Below are 20,620 nucleotides of genomic sequence, written 5' to 3'. Positions count from 1 at the left end.
GAGATCAAAACAATGCAAAACTGCAGTTCAATGTTCCTTAATGTTAAATAATACACTTGGGGAAAAGGAATCCTCTATCTGAGTATCATATTGGTAGTTGGCAAAGACTTCAGAACAGAAGGATTTAGGGGTAGTGATTTCTGACAGTCTCAAATGATTGAACCAAGAGATAGGGAAAGCTAATCAAATGCCTGGCTATATAGCTAGAGGTATATTCAGTAGGAAGAGGGAGATTGTGATCCCGCTGTATTGAGTTATAGTGATACCACAGTTCTGGAGGTCTCACCTACAAGGAGATATTGATAAAATAGAATGGGTGCAAAGACAGGTTACAAAAATGGTGGAGGGTCTTTAGCATAAAACATATCTGGGCATGATCAAAATACATTAATGGTCTAAATAAGGTTCAGGAGGTCGTTTGTTGTTTGTTTTTTCTTTATCAAAAACTGAACACAAGAACATAATCTGACAGAGATAAAGTACCTTTGTATTCAAGTAAAGCTGAGCCTCTGAGTACTAATACAATTCAATCTTTGGTTGGATCACCCTGCTGATTTACAGCTTTATTCTTATACTCAGTGATAGGGTGATATCTGTCAATCATCATTGGTCAGGACTCTCTGGCTACGAGCTGGCTGATATTGAGTGTAGGCTCTTCCAGCCTACTGTGCATCACGGCATCAGGGTCAGACCATCGAGAACAGTGTGTCTTTTCCTATGTTATGCTGCCTTCAGAAATACTAATATAACTTAGGTAACAGGTTCCCATTAATACTGGATATTTGGTTATATTGGTAAGAAAGATTTGATAATAAAGATACCCACAAAACACAACAATCACTGAGCTCAGGGAGATCAGCAAAAAATAAATTTAATCCAATGGAGTACTCATTCAAGAGTCTCCATTGATACATTGCCCCCAAGTGGAACTTAAGGGGCTTCGTTTTAGGGTGGTTTGGTGATCTCTCCACTGGGAGGCACGATTGACCCCTTTATTGCATATTGAAATTTTATTGGGGGCGATGTATCAATGGAAACTCTTGAATTAGTACATGATTGGATTTTTTTTTTTTTTTGCTGATCTCCCTGAGCTTAGTAATTGCCGTGTTTTGTTGGTCTACTTTTCATTGTCCCTGTTAGCCAGAATCCTGCTCCACACTGATGTGGGGCAATATCCTAAAACAACTGTCTGTGGATGGATGACCCTCTGGATCTAGGCCATGGGTTTTGCGGAGGTTGAGAGCAGAGGTGCAGAAGTGCCCTGGGAGTGGTGACCCCCCTAGTGCCAGAACTCATTGGAGGTGGAAGCCCGCTGAGAGACGGCACTTCACAATCACACTCCTTGAGCACACTCCTCTAGTTTTCTGGCTTGTGAAACGTACAAGGAATTTTAGGCAGTTCTGGTCTTCTCTCGGCTTCGGCTGAGAGAGGACCTTTGTCCTGGAACTTTGCCTTTTGGCCTGGAAATGAAGGGAAAGTGGTGTTGGGGGCCCATCTCTTTTATGAGTGGTCTTGCAATAGACCGCATCCTTGTGCACTTTTTTGTGTGGCACGCTACACTTTTTTAGCGCACTTGGGTGAGAAAGCACGCGCTTCGACTCTCAATTTAATAAAAGCTGTCTGGGGATGGATGCCTGGCCTTGGTAATCCCTTGTCATGTCCCAATACTCGCAATTGAGTTAGACAAAAGGGGACAACTCTGGTATTTTCCTATTTGTGTTCCAATACTCGCAACCAAGTGGGCCTTAAGGAGCTACGTATCAGGGTGGTGTGGTGATTTCCCCACTGGGAGGTACCCCTTGGCAACAGGTTTCCTTCCCTCGAGTGATATCTAGCTATTTTTGGAGACTCGCAACCGAGGTTCCTCGGACCTCTTTTTTGCATAATAAAGATACAATAATCCTCATAGATTTCCTACAACCTATAAAAAGACACAAGGCATTTTACGATAACCTGCTGTTTTTGCAACTCCACTGGCAGAATATAGGCTAATAAATGGTGTGTATTCTCTTGATTCAGGAGACAATGGCGGGGAATTTCTGCTGCCTTTTTTTTTTTTATGAGATTGCTTCCAAAAATAGAATCCGTATCATGATATCACCATGAGTGGTGCCAAATGACAAACTCTGCTTTACGACATACTGAATATCACTGCAACTCCTGGAAGGGAGTATTACGTCTTTACTAACTGTTTATACATTGCTCCAATTTTCTGTCACGTCTGTCCAAAGTATAAATTGTAAAAAAGTTTTCAATATCCACGTAGGAATATACTGTTTTTTAAAATGGTGTTGCGTTTGCCTGGTTATGTCATGCGATACCTTTAGGATTGGAAGAAAATCTATTTTCAGTAGGTGATCTCACTGTTAATGCATTCATCAGACGTTTTCTTGTCAAAGGTAGACTTTACGTGTGTAATATTTCGATGTGTTTTTTCCCTGCAGAGGACTCTTCATTACCATTCATGACCGTGGTCATATATCCACACTAATGAAATCATGGCCTGAGAATGAGATTAAGGTAACGTATGCTTAGTTTTATGTAACTGAGCGGTCAGAGATTTTTACCACATTGAACAGTTCATGTAAGGATATTCTTATAATAGTAAGCCATTAATTGACATAATCTCAAGAGAAATCTGCTTGGCTGTCTCTTTATAATAGAACACGTTGGCTTACAAATACCAAACACACATTTGTTCTGAAGTTTGTAGAATTTTGCATTATGGCGGAAATTTATCAAACTGGTGTAAAGTGAAACTGGCTCAGTTGCCCCTAGCAACCAATCAGATTCCACCTCTCATTCTGTGAGGAATGAAAGGTGGAATCTGATTGGTTGCTAGGGGCAACTGAGCCAGTTTCACTTTACACCATGTTTGATAAATCTCCACCTATGTGTGAAAATGTCCCTCCAAATGTCTCCTTGTATTGAGTGTTTGGTACATGGAATGTTTTCTGGTCTATATATCATATAAGCAATCATATGAGCAGTGATGTACCACGGGATTCGAGCTGTGTAGTCTCCTTATAGTAGATGGCCGGCCCACATGACTAGAAAAATAAACTCGCCTTACTCATGCTCCCCCTGTTGCTGTTGCTCTCCCGGCGCTCCTCTCCTCCTTCTGTCTTCAGGCACAGACAGTGTGTTAGGGCCCTATTACTCGGACAATAATCTGCCAAATCAGGCCGATTATTAGGGAGATTATCGCTCTGTGTAATAAAGACAATGGGGGAGATTTATCAAACATGGTGTAAAGTGAAAGTGGCTCAGTTGCCCCTAGCAACCAATCAGATTCCACCTTTCATTCCTCACAGACTCTTTTGAAAATGAAAGGTGGAATCTGATTGGTTGCTAGGGGCAACTGAGCCACTTTCACTTTACACCATGTTTGATAAATCTTCCCCAATAATCATTGTCATTGGCTGATCGTGAAATTATTGGCCGCAGGGCATGCATCGCTACGTGTAATAGAGATGTCCAGCTGACAGCTAATGGGTCTTTAAAGAAAATAAAGTTCATACTTTACCTCTCCACACTCCCGGGTGTCTTCCTGCCTTCTCCCCGCTCCCTGCAGCCGCCGCTGCAACTTCAGAGTCGCTCTCTCTCTGAAATGACAAGCCGCTCAGCAAATCACTGGCCGGGACGGGACCGCCACGGCCAGTGATAAGCTGAGCACCCTGTCACTTCAGAAAGCGGCTTTAAAGTTGCACCGGCGGCTGCAGGGAGAAGGCAGGACGACACCCGGGAACGTGGAGAGGTAAAGTATGAACTTTATTATTACACTTATACCTAAGCTAACAATCTCTGTGTAGTCCTGGCTGCACGATAATCAAGCAGTGTAATAGGCTCAGTAAATGAGCACCGATCTAGCAGAATTGCACTCTTTTATTATAGTGATCGGGCCGTCTAATATCCCTTAGAGACACTGCCTGTGCTGGAAGTAACGCCCGCCTGTCAACACTCCGTCAATTGCATGTGCATCATAAAGTCCCACACACAATTCAATAGTATAGACACCCAGGAATCTGTTACAGGGGTCCTGGATTCCATGGATGGCCCTGCAGAGCTGAAAATCAGCCGGAGCCAACCAGAGGATCCTTCGATTCTTCATTAGGCTGTTTCCATTTGCCATCCAGCAGTTTATAATCGCAGTTTGGATGGCCATGGGAATGGGAATTCTGACGCTATTACTTTGCTGTTACTGGCCATCTTATTCCTATAGTCATAGCATAATGTTATCTTTTTGCTTACATTTTAGTATAAACCAAGTTCAGTAGGTTGGAATCTAGTGTTTGTTACAATCTAATAATAATATATTTCTCAGTTTCTTCACTGGCCGGTATTCCACTGAATAATGAGGTTTAGCTCTATTAACTTGGCATAGCATTATATCATTAAATTAGTTAGTGAATACATCAGAATTTGTGTAGGTATGAAGCATGGAAACACAAACACATGATCATTATCCATATCCTTTGTGTTTTTACAGGCTGTTGTGGTAACAGATGGAGAAAGAATCCTCGGTCTTGGAGACCTTGGAAGTTATGGCATGGGCATTCCTGTTGGTAAACTGGCCCTTTACACTGCATGCGGGGGAGTAAAACCTCAACAGTGTCTCCCAGTGATGTTGGATGTGGGAACTGACAATGAGGTAGGCATCATATGTTTAATGGAAATAAAACATGAAGCTAGAGTCACACAGTATGCATCCACAATGGATCCCAAACTGTCATTTTCAATGAGATTATATATTTGCAGCGAGATTGTCATCTCGCCGCCACCCAGAGCATACTGTACCTGTTCCACTCTCCGGCTGCATCTGATGCTCCCGTAGGCCCCGCCCTGGCCAATCAGTTACTGCAGCAGGGCCTTGCACTGATTGGTTTAGGGGGACCTACGGGGATCAGTCGCCGGAGGGGGATTAGGTACAGTATGCTCCAGGCGGCAGGTTAAGGGGGCCGACATTTACATGTAATCTCATTGAAAATGATAGTTTGGGATCTGCAGCGGATTTTACTGAAGAGCCATCCTGTGTGAATCTCGGCTTAAGGGGAATCTGTCACTAGGTTTATACGTCTTTAAATGAGGGTAGCATATATTAGTTATAGAAATTCTGCACAGAACAATGTGTTACTTTATTCTATTCAGCCATTCTCCTGATATGCAGAAGAATGGGCTTTGTGCCATGCCACTGCCTCCAATTTTTGGCTGCTGATTGTCAGCTGTCTGTGTATACACACTATATGTACAAAGTATGGATAGACAACTGTAAATCAGCAATTGGTGGACAGAAGGAGCTTGTGCTCATGAATATCAAGGACTAATGAGCACATAATAGAGAGAACTAGTGTGCAGTACTCATTTATCGGTATTCAGGAAGATCTCTCTGAATCAGCTGCACAGAACAATGTAAGTGATACCTCATTTGGTTAAGATTCTCTGTCACAAGGTTATGCTACCCTTAGATTTTGATCAGCCACCATCTTGACTTTTAGATTTTATCCTTCTTTTTCTCCTTTTTTGCTTTGCTGTCCATCCATCAGCAAAACAATACATGGACAGTACCATCTCAGCCTGCTTGGGGGAGGGTGTAGGCAATAATAAGATAATGATGATAATAATAATAATATTATTAATAATAATAATATTCCTTACCTCTGTACTAGCTAAATTGGGTTCAAAGCGAATGTACCACATTTATTTCTTAGATCAGCGTGTATCCTGGTGGCATAGTCCTTTTTTCAAAACGACGCCTGGTGCCCGAGCTCGGTGCCACTCTCTTCTCGTGAATTGGCCCAGCTCTATGCACTGGAGGCAGGCCCAGCGCCCCCCAGTATGACAATATCCCCTCCTCTCTGTGATATGCCTCCACTGATTCGCCGACTGGGTTATGTAAAAAAAAAAAAAGTGATGTACCTCATGGTACATTCGTTTTAAATAACTAAGCAACTAAAAATTTTGAGGTTTAGATGCCTTACCGTTGGACTGTATATGTCTTTCAAGGACATTCAACCAAGAAAAGGCTGAAATAAACATGGTCCACTTTGAACATCCGATTTACTCAGCGCCAAGAGAGTCACTTTAATTGGTTTAGACAGTAAAGCAGTACTTGATCTCTAAAGTTATATATTCTTTATAATATGCCCATTTGCTCATTTCCTAAAGGCATTTTTTGACAGGCCAAGAGAAACAAAACTTAGAATTTATTTTCACTAACACAGTTGATCCAGGTGTATCCAGTGGAGTTTATATGCATAGAAATGTGCACTCTAAGTTACATTGTTATAGCAGAATATTCCACACTGTCCAAGCAAGAAATAGATACATGGTCAATTGTCTGGCATGTCAAAAATCATAATAAATAAAGACTCTAACCTGCTGTCATGTTTCCTGAGCACATGGGTGAGAATTAAGGTAATTTTCTTTCCGTTACTCTAAGTGCCATTTTCGCTAAATCTATAATCTAAATCTTTCGCTAAGTCTATATACAAGTCCTAAGTATATATTTTTTAGACTGGACTTCTGTCTGAATGTCTTGAGCTACAAACTCCCAAAGCTTGGCTCTTTCTGCAATGCAATTCAATCCAGCCTATCTTTTTGCTTACATTTTAGTATAAACCAAGTTCAGTAGGTTGGAATCTAGTGTTTGTTACAATCTAATAATAATATATTTCTCAGTTTCTTCACTGGCCGGTATTCCACTGAATAGTATATGGCATATTTCACCAGGTTTCCCTCTAACGGCTTTATCTTTCTCCCTGAGCTAATGGGTGCAGACTAGAGGCTATGACGTTTTCTTTAGGCTATGTTCCCACTCTGTAAAAGACCGACCGTTCTGTAACCGGGCCGGGTCATGGAACTGCCGGTGTCAGAAAAGATTATCCCGGCCAGATGATCTTTACCGCCACTGAATTCGGATGCGGGCGCATTCGTGCGGGCCGCATGAGAATTCCCCACTGCACTCAATAGACTGCACTCCATTGTGTAAACTGACAGGGTTTTCTGTGGCCGCTATTCATTGAATAGCGGCCGCAGAAAACTGATATGTCATCTTTTTGCAGCACTGCTAGGGATCCCGGCCGGAATGTATACTATGTGTATACACTCCGGTCAGGATTCCTTAGAAGGTACTACTACGTAAGTTCAGTAGTAATCACGGCCGTTGTTACAACAGCCAAGATTATTACGAAACTTACACAGTGGAAACATGGCCTTACACTGTAGACACAAAACAGGAGATTCTACATACCCCTATCTCTAAGTAGCAACAGTATAGAGGACACATTTCAGCAGTACCAAGATGTGTAAGCTGTGAATTAAAGGAGTACTCCAGCTATGTCAAAACTGCCTGCAGACAGGGGCAGAGGGAACATAATAAAGCTCTACTTACCTGCCCCCTTACCAGCTACTGACCCACACCAGCCTCTTGGATCTCCTGCTTCAGCGACATCACAACCCAGGTATTGGATTGGCCATTCAGCCAGTCAGTGACTAGGGGGAGACACTGCTGCAGTCACTGACTGGCTGAGGGGGCAATCCATTTGCTGGCTTGGGTACTCTCTCCCAGGTAGTAATGACAGTAAGCCTGAGGAGCTGCACTCCGGGGGCACGGGGACAGGTAAGTAGAGCTTATTTATTAAGTTCCCCCTGCCAGCACCAATTTATCATTTTGGTCCCCTTTAAGCTCAAGGGTAAATATATAACACTTACTAGATGTCACATCTGTCGGGGTACAGTGAGCCTTGACCTGAACCCAGCCCACTGTCTCTGCCTACTTAGACGATCTGCCCTATGAGGCAGCCCCCTAACTGGACAATGGTCCCTACACTCACTCGGTGCTGGGCCAGTGAGGGGTGGGGGGGGGAACAAGGTTGTTGGCACCATTATTGCTAAATCTTTAGTTTAATTAATTTGTAAATGAGGTGGTTTGGTGCATTGGGACAGGACTACTGCCCTCAGTGCACCGATCCGCCCCACTAGCCTACATCGCCCCATGGCGCTCTGCTATAATGTCACTTTGCGCTCATCATTGCAGAGCACCGAATGAATATTTATAAGGAGACATGGGCTGCATTGGTGCCTATGTATCTTCTTGTTCCTCAATTGTCAAGTTGATAATGTTTATGTAATATTTATGCATTTCCATAATATTTGCTAATATTTATGTAATCAAATCAAATTAGCACAATATCCAACTTATACAATATATACATAGTTACATTTCGTCTTTATGGGTCATTCTTATTGGACTAATATACCGGAATCTGAAGCCATGCTTAAAGGGGTACTCCGGGCTGGGGTAATTTTCAGTGTATGGCACTTATCTCCCTGGTTCCAGCGCCAGGTCCCGGATAGCGCCGCCCCCGTTCTCCTTTCCGGCTGCCGCTTCCTGGTCTGAGCTGCGGCTTGAGATGTGATGTCTCAAGGCAGCTCAGCCATTCAGCGGTCGTAGCAGAGTCAAACCTTGCCTGCTAAATGGCTGAGCTGCCTTGAGACGTCACGTCTCAAGCCGCAGCTCAGACCAGGAAGCGGCAGCCTGATGGGAGAACGGGCAACACGATCTGGGACCCGGCATTGGAACCGGGGAGGTAAGTGACCGGTGGCTTCTATGTCCACCCTCTCCTGGGCTGTATACTGAAAATACCTCTTTAACTATATATATATATAACAGTCATGTGGTTTAGCAGAAACACCCATAAGCTAAGAAGCTGCCAATGGCTTTGCCAATACGCATCAAGCCATGTATCTATAAACAAAAGCCAGTATTTGAAAAGGTAAAGCATGGTCGGCATGGTCCAAAATCTTCAAACATAACTTTTGTCTGTATACCTAATAGGTATTATACATACTTTTTAAAAAAAATTCCAGTATAATCTGCTTGTAGTCACTGCCTCGCTTAAGACTGACATAAATGTGTGTGTTGTTATTCCAGAATCTCTAAGCTGCTGGTTCTTGCCCAGTACTGAGTATGTCTACAAAAACGCACAGAAACCACAACTTCTGTGGGTAATAAAGGAGAGGTTTTTGTAATGGAAAAAGCACTAGAGAACATATGAACAATTGTATGCAAATGACAGTAAACAGAAACGAAAATACATTTTATTACCTCAGCCTTCCAGCACATAATGTAAAGTACAGACTAATAAAAGTAGAAGCAGAGAAAGTAGAGGCTGCAGTCGGGGTGATGGCATGTGATAACTGCACCGTAATATACAATTGTCTCTAATCATTACCAGAATCCCATTGTAATTAAAAAGATTCTAGCTAGAGACCATGGAGGAGATTTATCAAACATGGTGTAAAGTGAAACTGGCTCAGTTGCCCCTAGCAACCAATCAGATTCCACCTTTCATTCCTCACAGATTCTTTGGAAAATGAAAGGTGGAATCTGATTGGTTGCTAGGGGCAACTGAGCCAGTTTCACTTTACACCAGCACTTCTCAAACTTTTTCTACTGGAGCCTCACCCAACAGACCAAGGCAATGCCTGGGCCTCACCGGACTGACCAAGAGGGTGTCTGGGCCTCACTACATGTGGTGAAAGTCCATTTAGAAGCTAAAAATAATGCTAGAGCTACCTTTCACCCATCTCTTAAGTTCTATATACTAATAAAGCAAGTACAAAATAAATAAATAATGTTGTTCAAATGGAGATTTTTGCAAACAGCAAAAGGACTGTGCAGATCATAGTAACTTTTTTGAAAACTGGCTCCCCAGCTGGGCTTGACCTACAACTAGGGGCCGCCTCACAGTTTGAGAAGCACTGCCTTACACCATGTTTGATAAATCTACCCCCATAACTCTATGGAAAACTGTGGTACAAACAATACATGTGGTACAAACAGAGAGCATTATGCTATATGGGTCACAGGAATATAGCAGGATGGTACATAAAGCATTATCCCAGGGACGTAGCTAATGTCTCTTGGGCCCTGGTGCAAGAGGTCAACTTGGGCCCCCCCTTACCACATACTGACTAATAACACCACATACTGACTAACACCACCGCTGCTATTGACTAATACCACCACATACTGACGAACACCACCGCTGCTACTGAATAAAATCCTCTGTACATAGACCAATATCACTTCATACAGTCATATAGAGGTGGATGCACTGTACACAGGCTCTATACACTATATACATTACAGTGCAGTTATATCAGGTGACTCACAGGGGACGTCTTCTCTGATCGGAGTTCTTCCCTTTTCATCTTCTCCATCTGCCCTGGGCCATTATGAGAACTTCTCCGAGCCACGAATCCACAGAATCTGCCAGACAGACATATTAGGCTCCTCGCTCCTCACCATCCTCATCTTTCTACAAACTGCACATCTGTATTGGCCCCTGTACACCCTCATTTAGTAGGTAGCCCGGACACTATGTGATCACCCTTATAGTACATATCCCCCTATTGTATACACCCCCGTGTAGTCCACCTTATAGATGGCCCCCCAATGTTTCCCCCTTATAGATGGCCCCCTGTGTTGTCCCTATTATAGATGCCCCCCATGTTATCCCCCATATAGATGGCCCCCATGTTATCAACCATATAGATGGCCCCCCATTTTATCCCTCTTACAGGTGCCCCCCATGTTGTCCCCTCCTCCTGCCCCTCCATCATCATACTACTACCCCTTTCATCCTCCTGCCCCTCCATCATCATACTACTACCCCTTTCATCCTCTTGCCCCTCCATCATCATACTACAACCACCTCCATCATAATACTACTACCCCTTCATTCTCCTGCCCTTTCATCATCATACCACTACACCCCTCATCATCCTCTTGTTCCTTCATCATCCTCTTGTTCCTTCATCATCATAACACACCACCCCTCATCCTCCTCTTGTTCTTCATCATCATAACACTACACCCCTCATCCTCCTCTTGTTCCTTCATCATCATAACACTACACCCACCATCATCCTCTTGTTCCTTCATCATATCATTACACCCCTCATCATCCTCTTGTTCCTTCATCATCATACCACTACTCCCCTCATCATCCTCTTGTTCCATCATCATACCACTACACCCCTCATCATCCTCTTGTTCCTTCATCATACCACTACACCCCTCATCATCCTCTTGTTCCTTCATCATCATACCATTACACCCTCATCATCCTCTTGTTCCATCATCATACCACAACTCCTCTCATCATCCTCTTGTTCCTTCATCATCACACCACTACACCCCCCATCATCCTCTTGTTCCTTCATCATCATACCACTACACCCCCATCATCCTCTTGTTCCTTCGTCATACCACTACACTCCTCATCATCCCCTTTAAAACAGAAAAATCTATACTCACCTGAATGATTTCTCTAGCCCCCTAGTCACACGCGCTGCCGGGCTTCCCGCGAATGGGGCGGAGCTTCGCGGGACCTGTTTTTTTTCACCACGATGCTCCCTGCGCCGGAAATACTTCCCCCGCCCCAGCCTGCCTCTTGTGATCGCAAGCAAAACATTGCTTGCGGTCACAAGAGGGAGTGGGAGGGGAGCAGTGCAGTGGCAAGGGGGGGGGCCTCGCGGGCCCCCCCTTGGTAGCGGCCCGGTCGCAGCGCTACACCACTGCATTATCCTATACATCGTATGGCTATGTTCACACAACGTTTTTTCCTCTCTGTTTAAAATGACATGTCATTTTGGGTTTAAAATGATGGATGTCATTCGGCTGTTTGGCCGCCTCTCAGTGCAATGACTGCTATTGGTACATTATCCTAGTCTATAGTCCGTTCAGACGTGGCGATAAATCGCCCTATCGATCATTTAACAATTTTGCAGCAACAATTTGGTTTTGATGTCAATCAGCGTTTAGACCAAGGAAGTCAAACTCAGGCTCTCCAGCTGTTGCAAAACTACAATTCCCATCATTCCTGGACAGCCAAAGCTTTAGCTTTGACTGTCCAGACGTGATGGGAATTGTAGTTTTGAAACAGCTGGAGGCCCTGAGTTTGACACATGTGGTTTAGAAGAAGCAATAAACTGTTCGCAAAAATCGTTTTTACGATCGTTTTAAGATCACTTAAGGCTATCTCACACTCTAGGGTGAATCTGCGAAAGACTGTTTAGACAAAGCGATCTGCAAATAATCGGTGAGCGACCAGCGATGCCTGAAGCACTGGAGGTGGGCAAACCTATCCCTAGTGTGATGTTCTGCCCTCCTCTTTGTGAATCAATGGAGCCTCATCACAGAGGGGAAGGGTTTTGCCTCACTGTGGGTGGTCCGACCAGTGCAGGCCGGGCCGGTGACCAGGCCAGGACCGGTCTATTGATGTAAAAATCTTAAAGTGATATACCTGCTGGTAAATTTGATGTGAATGTATAAAATAGACATAGCATATATATAATAATCCTCTATGTATAAAAAATATACAGTATTTTACATAAGAATCATATGGGGGGAGATTTATCAAACTGGTGTAAAGTAGAACTGGCTCAGTTGCCCCTAGCAACCAATCAGATTCCACCTTTCATTTTTCAAAGAATCTGTGAGGAATGAAAACTGGAATCTGATTGGTTGCTAGGGGCAACTAAGACAATTCTACTTTACACCAGTTTAATAAATCTCCCCCCATATTTGCAGCGTGCACAGTCAGTAAAATATGATGTGGCCAAGACGTTCGGTAAAGTACAGGGTAATTCATGCCAATATAGGAAAAATCCCACAAACTGGGGAGTTTTCTCTGGGGTGATGTTTTGTGGACGCGCAGCAATGGATTATCTAATGTAACATGAGGTCATCCACCGCACATTCTGACCGATTTTTCTCATGATGCTTTACAGTAATGAAGGCTTCTGATAATAAATAAAATATCATGTGAAAGCAGAAAATAAAGCCAAAGTCATGACTCAGAATAACAGGGGAACAAATCAAAGCAATACTTTCCTTTCCTTCCTACACTGCTTTACTTTAGCATTTTATTAAAAATAAAAGTGATGAAAAGAAATTGGCCGTCAGTATATGTGGGGAACACTGTGAATTGGTTGTCACTCCTCTATGAGAGTTTATCCTATGGCTTCATTATCGTATGTAGAATATATAGGGGCTGGGAGCAGCAGACTAGCGGAAAAGGTTGGAGGGCCTACTAAACAGTTTAATATATAGAATCAAAAGTCTCAGGACACCTTTTTATTTCAGAAACAAAAGGGGAAATTTACTTTTATTTTAAAATCTCCAGTCTTTCAGTCAGGGACGTTTCTAGGTAGTTTTGACTACAGGGCGAATCTTGCTAATAGCGCCCCCCCCCCCCCCCCCATCCCCTCTCAAGTGATGTCGGGGAGAGGGGGAGGGCGTTGTTGCTATGAAGAAGCAGTGTGTGTATTATGGCATTGAGCAGTGTTATTTAACCATTTTCAACTGAAACAAAAAAAAAGTCAGTGACTCACAGGTGACGTCTTTTTTGATCTGAGGCGTCATTTTCCTTTCCCTCTCCATCTGGCCCAGGCCTCCATGATGATTTCTTGCAGCTACAATTCGTCTCTTCTGAACCTGCCAGACAAACATCTTAGGCTCCGCACTTTTACAACAACTTCCCCTTTTTATGACGTCTGTGCTCTGCCCCATAGTAATAACCCCCCCTCTCGTGCTGTCTCTATAATAATAATATCCCCTGTGCTGTCTCTATAGAAATAATCTTCCCTGTGGTCTGCCCCATAGTAATAATCCCCCCCCTGTGCTGTTCTCATAGTAATAGCCTCGCCCCGCTCCTGTCACCCGCTGTGCCGGCCGGCGCGCGCGTCCCCGCCTCCTACGGCACGCGCGCGCCGGCTGTCTCAGATTTAAAGGGCCAGTCCGCCCCTAATTGGTAGTTGCACCAATCGCTCCCTATAAATCCCAGCATGCCCTGTCCTTCGGGTTGGAGCCCCTACTTGCTTCCCATAGCGTTTGGCCCAGCTCCCTGTTGTTCCTGACCTCAGTCCTTGTTCCTAGTCCCTGTCCACTGCTTACCCATTGTTCCTGAGCACTGCCTGCCACCTGCGGTTAAGCCTTCAGACCTCTGCCTGCACTATCTTCTGCCTACTGCTCCTGCCACGCCTCGCCTGCTGTCACTAGCAACCAAGCCAGGGGTAGCGACCTGGGGGTCGCCTGCCACAGCAAGTCCATCCCGCCTTGCGATGGGCTCTGGTGAAAACCAGCGGCCCCTTAGACTCCGCTCCCTGGTGCGGTTAATACCATCGCTAGTGACGGTTCAGTGGATCCACGACTCCAGGCGTTACAGTAGGCTCCAACCATGGATCCCGGCGAGGTGCCTGATATCCGTGACGTAGCCCGTGTGGTCGCCCAACAGGCTCAACAAATCCAGCAACAGTCGCAGCAGATCCAGCAACTCACTGCCGCCTTACAGCAGCATACTATAGCCCAGCGCACACCACCTCCTGCTGCTTCTTCGACACTTCGACTGGCTCTCCCAAGCAAATACGGTGGTGACTCCAAGTTGTGCAGAGGATTCCTGACTCAATGCACCATGCATATTGAACTCTTAAGTAGTCAGTTTTCCACAGAGCACTCTAAAGTGGCTTTCATCATCAGCCTATTGGAGGGTAGAGCTCTGGCTTGGGCCACGCCGCTGTGGGACCGAGATGACACTGCTGCTGCCAATCTCCGAACCTTCCTGGCCGAGTTTCGCTCCGTCTTTGAGGAACCTGCCCGTGCGTCTTCGGCTGAGACTGCTCTACTCAATCTCTCACAAGGGAGTTCCTCCGTTGGCGACTACGCCATCCAGTTCCGCACCCTGGCAGCAGAATTAGACTGGAATGAGGCCGCTCTAATAGCCACCTTCAAGAAGGGCCTGTCCAGTCGGGTGAGAGACGTGCTTTCCGCCCGAGACCTACCTACCTCCCTGAACGAACTAATCCTACTGGCCACCAGTGTCGATACTCGTTTTTCTGAGAGAGAGGAGGAGGTTCGGCATGAACGGCGACTAAGCCTGTCCCGTCGCCATCACCAGCTGGCGCCGGTCTTCCAGAATCCTGACGTTCCGGTGTCCCAGCCGACTCCTGAGATTCCTATGCAGGTGGAACAGGCTCACCTGACGCCTGATGAGAGAATTCGTCGTCTGGAGCTGAATCTCTGCCTCTACTGCGGTGGTCCGGATCACTTTCGGCTGAGATGTCCCCAACGTCCTCAAGCGTCCGGGAAACGCCAGCACCTAGGTCCGGTGGGAGAGGCCTCCCTAAGTGTGAATGCCACCTCTCCAAGGTTGTCTATGCCAGTCTCCATCCAGACACCCACGGGGAAAAAAATCACCAGACTACTGCCTTTATCGATTCTGGGTCAGCAGGCAGTTTTATTGCAGTAACATTGGTCCAAAGATGGCGGCTACCCGTGACCCAACTAGCCAGACCCCTGATTATCTCCTCGGTCACGGGCGAGATTCTTACCGACCATGTGCACTACCAGACCGCACCTCTAGTCCTCCAGGTGGGCACTTCACATCAGGAAAAGATCTCCTTCTACGTCCTGCCCCATTCTTCTTCCACCATCCTCCTGGGACTCCCTTGGCTGCGATTACATGCCCCTAAGCTGGACTGGAGAACCGGGAAGATTCTCAGTTGGGGTCAGGTCTGTTTCAACCGGTGTCTGAGGTCACCTCAGCCCAAGTACTCTATGTCTTCACCCGACCCCGCCAAGCCTCTATCCGGCCTACCGGCGGAATACCAAGACTTGCCTGATGCCTTCTCTGCCAAGGAGGCGGACTCTCTACCACCTCATCGGGCATACGATTGTCCCATAGACCTCCTTACTGGAACTTCTCCTCCACAAGGTCGGGTGTACCCTCTCTCCATACCCGAGACTGAGGCCATGTCTTCCTACATCCGGAAGAACTTACAGAAGGGTTTCATCCGCAATTTCACATCCCCTCGCCACATTATACCTCCCGATCGCCTAGTGCCAATCGCCACCTCTACTCTTCAGAGAGTGCCTCCCGGAAAAACCTATGTGCGCCCTGCACTTCGAAGACGAATTTTGAAGTGGGGTCATTCCTTTTTTGTGGCCAGACATCCGGGAGCTCAAAAGACCGGGCAATTGATCTCTTGCCACTACTGGTGGCCCAATCCCCTCCAGGATGCCAAGGACTTTGTGGCCTCCTGTGCCGTTTGTGCCAAAAACAAGTCACCCCGTCAAAGACCTGCCGGTCTACTTCGGCCATTGCCAGTTCCAGACCGTCCCTGGCGCCACATAGGGATGGACTTCATCACTAATTTGCCTCCAACTGCAGGCAAGAAAGAGGGGGAGGTCAAAGGGGGGCACTGTCACGGTCGCGGCGGCCCGTTCTACGGGCCGCCGCCGCGACCTCTCCATGCAGCCGCCGGGGTCCATGTGCAGGAACCCGGCGCTGCTACTAGTTCGGCCCCGGGGGCGCCTTACCTCACCCCGCTCCTGTCACCCGCTGTGCCGCCCCCGGCGTGCGCGTCACCGCCTCCTAGGACGCGCGCACTGGCTGTCTCAAATTAAAGGGCCAGTCCGCCCCTAATTGGTAGTTGCACCAATCGCTCCCTATAAATCCCAGCATGCCCTGTCCCTCGGGTTGGAGCCCCTACATGCTTCCCATAGCGTTTGGCCCAGCTCCCTGTTGTTCCTGACCTCAGTCCTTGTTCCTAGTCCCTGTCCGCTGTCCCGGTCCCTAGTCCTTGTCCGCTGCTTACCCATTGTTCCTGAGCACTGCCTGCCACCTGCGGTTAAGCCTTCAGACCTCTGCCTGCACTATCTTCTGCCTACTGCTCCTGCCACGCCTCGCCTGCTGTCACTAGCAACCAAGCCAGGGGTAGCGACCTGTGAGTCGCCTGCCGCAGCAAGTCCATCCCGCCTTGCGGCGGGCTCTGGTGAAAACCAGCGGCCTCTTAGACTCCGCTCCCTGGTGCGGTTAATACCATCGCTAGTGACGGTTCAGTGGATCCACGACTCCAGGCGTTACATAATAATAATCCCCCTCCCATGTTTTGCCATATAGTAATCTCCCCCCCTACCCTTCATTGCCGATCACAACACAAAAAAAAACATTATACTCACCTTCTTTCATACAGCGGGTCCCTCTCTCTCTCTCATCAGATCTTCTCTTTTGGCCTGCGAGGCAGGAGCTGCGGTCGGGCGGGGGAGGCAGATCTTGCGGCCGCTGGGCGCGGAGACAGATACTGTGGCTGGCGGCCGGCGGGGGCGGGCGCAGCTAGGTGAGGTCTGGGAAGGTGCCACCAGCGCCCCCTAGCTGGCGGCGCCCCGTGCGGTCGCCCGGCCCGCCCGCCCGCCGCTAGAAACGGCCCTGCTTCCAGTACTTATCGGCTTCTGTATGTCCTGCATGAAGTGGCGTATTTTTTGCCTGACACAGTGCTCTTTGCTGCCACCTCTGTCAGAGACAGGAACTGTCCAGAGCAGGAGAGGTTTTCTATGGGGATTTGCTGCTGCTCTGGACAGTTCTTGTCATGGGCAGAGATGGCAGCAAAGAGCTCTGTGTCAAACAGAAAAGAAATCACCACTTCCTGCAGGACATACAGCTGATAAGCATAGGAAGACTGACAATTTGTAAATAGAATTAAATTACAAATTTATATAACTTTCTGAAACCAGTTGATTTAAAAGAAAAATATTTTCACTGGAGTACCCCATAAAGCAATCAATGGGGGTAGCTCAGCTCTCACTGATCAAAACTTCTAACATGTTGCTATGACATGTAAAAAAAAAAATTAAATTTTTAACAGTTTCAAATAAAGGTTATACATTTTAGGCTCATTACTCAAATAGACTACATTAGGTTTATTATTCTCTATGGGCACACCATGGGTATGCCACAGTATACTCACAACACCCTTGTGTATACATGCAATGAATAGCACTTTCCTGACCTGAACCCACCCTTATATAAACATAACAGATTTATCGGTCAAATGTGTCTGATTTTTGTATCTGACAGATAGCAACCAATCACAACTCGGCTTTTATTTCTAAATGAGTTGTGATTGGTTGCCATCTGTCCCCAATGGATTTCATGTGCCACCAAAGACTGCGGTTTATGTGGCCATTTGTGTGCTGTCCAACATTGTTATTATTATTATTATTACTATTTCTATTTGTTTATGTTATTTGATCACCTTATTATAATAATAATAATAATAATAATAATAATAATAATAATAATAATATAAGAAGAATTTAATTAAGAGCACAATGTTCCTGTTCTCGTAATGAAAGGCATAGAGCATTCTATTATGTATCTCCAGCAATTATTTTTTTTAAGCAACTAGACACAATACACAGTAATTGCTGTTGCAGCTTTGTGACATCCTTTATTTTCATATTGTATATATGGTTGAGCCTATAAAAAAAGAACACAGTCTGCCCCTTTCATTTCCCGTTAGACACAAGGAAGGCTTTGGACTGAATTTAGCAACCAGGACAGAATAAATGGAATAAGAGCTTTTGTAACCTAAGTTTTGCTCCCTCTGGCAATATGCAGTGACTTACCCATGTATCAGCTTAAATGTCTGTCAACTTGTCTTTAGGATCTGGCAGATATATTGTATATGCAGTTATTTAGTACTGGAGTTTATAACTTTTTAGAGCAGTTTGTAAAAAAAATTTTTTAAAAAGGTGAAATGGATGCTAGAACAGTTGAATACCTGCAGGATATCGGCTTACACCTATAGTAGAGAGAAGGGAGAGGCACACAATTATTTCTCTTATGAGTGAATGGAATTTATAAGTCACATTATCGTAGAACATTAACCCGGGACATGTCATATTGTCCAGCTCCATTCACCTTTACTTCTATGTCATGTCTTATTTTTTACAATAGGTTATAAGCCCTCGTGGGCAGGGCCCTCTCCCCCATGTACAGTATCAATATGCCATTTACTTTGTTTATGTATTGTGTTTTTAATCTTGAATGGTCAGAACCAGAAAGACAGAAAGAGAAAGCAGGAGGTTAACATCAGCTCCAAATCATCAGGCAAAAACAAGGTCAAACACAGGAAGGGAATCAGGATAACTGGTTACACTCTTGTGAGGCTCAGAGACACAAATCTCAGGCACCTGTGGCTAGCAGGTGCCATGAATTAAAGGGGTACTCCAGGCTGGGGTTATTTTTATTGTATGGCCAGAGACGGGGTGGAAATAGAGGCCACCGGTTCTATCGTCGGGTCCCGGATCGCACCGCCCCGTTCTCCCGTCCAGCTGCCGCTTCCTGGTCTGAGCTGCAGCTTGAGATGTGACGTCTCAAGGCAGTTCAGCGATTCAGCGGTCGTAGCGGGGTCCCGCATCAGCCACTGAATGGCTGAGCTGCCTTAAGACGTCACGTCTCAAGCCGCAGCTCAGACCAGGAAGCGGCAGCTGGATGGGAGAATGAGGCGGCGCAATCCGAGACCCGGCGATGGAACCGGGGAGGTAAGTGACCGGTGGCCTCTATATCCACCCCGTCTCTGGCCATACAATAAAAATAACTCCAGCCCGGAGTACCCCTTTAATAAATAAATAGAGGCTAAGCACACCTGGAATACCAGCACTGAAGCTAACTAGGCTAGATAGATAGCCTGTCTCTGGATCGGGTACATATCTGTATGTCACTGTTTTATATTCTGCAGTATACTACAGGTCCATATTTCATTATGTGTGCCAGTGTTATTACGATGTCGGCTGATCCTTGTCTTTCAACATGTTGAAAAAAAACTAGAACAATATCAACGGTCAGCTGGCTGTCGCTCCGTGCTACAGGAGAGGTGGCAACAGACCACTGCTATCTCCTATGGGCTCCCTGTGGCCCCCCTACTTTTACCTGCTCGCTGTTGCAAGCAAGCACTGACCTGACAGGTTGGCGCTTACTTGCTTCTCTAAATCGGCCCATGTAATAGGGGCTTTACAGTACAGGGCACTACTACAAAAATAACCAATTTTGTTTGCATGAAAAGCATTACCAAAATAGCTTACTTTTGCCTTATCTAACAACTAAAAAAAAAGTTGGAGTAGAGTAAGTTCATAATGATATTATCATATTCTACCAACTATTTCTTTAGTTTACAGTGAAGCTGGCCTCAAATCTTATTAAATCTTATCATCTTGCAGGAATTACTACGGGACCCTCTTTATATTGGACTAAGACACAAGCGGGTGAGAGGCAAGGCTTACGATGACCTTGTGGAGGAATTCATGAATGCCGTCACTGAGAGGTCAGTAAGCTCCTGAGTCATTAGTCAATACAAAGTATCATGTTTCCATATCGGATATTCTACCAAATACTTTTGGACTTGTATGATTGCTGGGGGTCTATGCTGCCCATAGGGAGTTTCTGACAGCTCTAAATGTAAACTGATATAAATTTTTTTCATACAGTGGAGTCCATTAAGATTAATTCGCTGTTGAAATGTGAAATATTGCTGAGGTCAATGAGTTCGAGCCCAGTGGAGCTTACTATGTACATTTTCTACATGAAACACGCTCAGGTTAAAAATAATTGTTATAAAAGGTGTATTAGTCTATGGGTAATGTATGTTACCACTTGTCTACCATGTCTATAGAAAACTACTGGGGCAGAAGTTCATCATTGACCTCCATATGAATTCTGTCACAAAGAAAACAAAAGGTCATCTATGGTCTTCTAGTCACTAGTACCTAAAGGAA

At 45.5% G+C, this 20,620-nt stretch overlaps 1 protein-coding gene across 1 annotated transcript in view; it reads left to right on the top strand.

Moving 5' to 3' along the window:
• The window catches only part of ME1 (malic enzyme 1), a 157,961-nt gene that overhangs the window by 65,237 nt on the left and 72,104 nt on the right, over positions 1-20,620 (top strand). Inside the window, exons 4-6 of the mRNA XM_069974700.1 lie at positions 2,445-2,520; positions 4,490-4,651; positions 20,066-20,169. Of these exons, the coding sequence (XP_069830801.1) occupies positions 2,445-2,520; positions 4,490-4,651; positions 20,066-20,169 (342 nt within the window). The remainder of the gene's footprint in view (positions 1-2,444; positions 2,521-4,489; positions 4,652-20,065; positions 20,170-20,620) is intronic.

Source organism: Dendropsophus ebraccatus, chromosome 6 (assembly GCF_027789765.1).
Source record: "Dendropsophus ebraccatus isolate aDenEbr1 chromosome 6, aDenEbr1.pat, whole genome shotgun sequence".
In the NCBI taxonomy this organism is placed as follows: Eukaryota; Metazoa; Chordata; class Amphibia; order Anura; family Hylidae; genus Dendropsophus; species Dendropsophus ebraccatus.
This window is presented reverse-complemented; position numbering and strand designations above follow the sequence as displayed.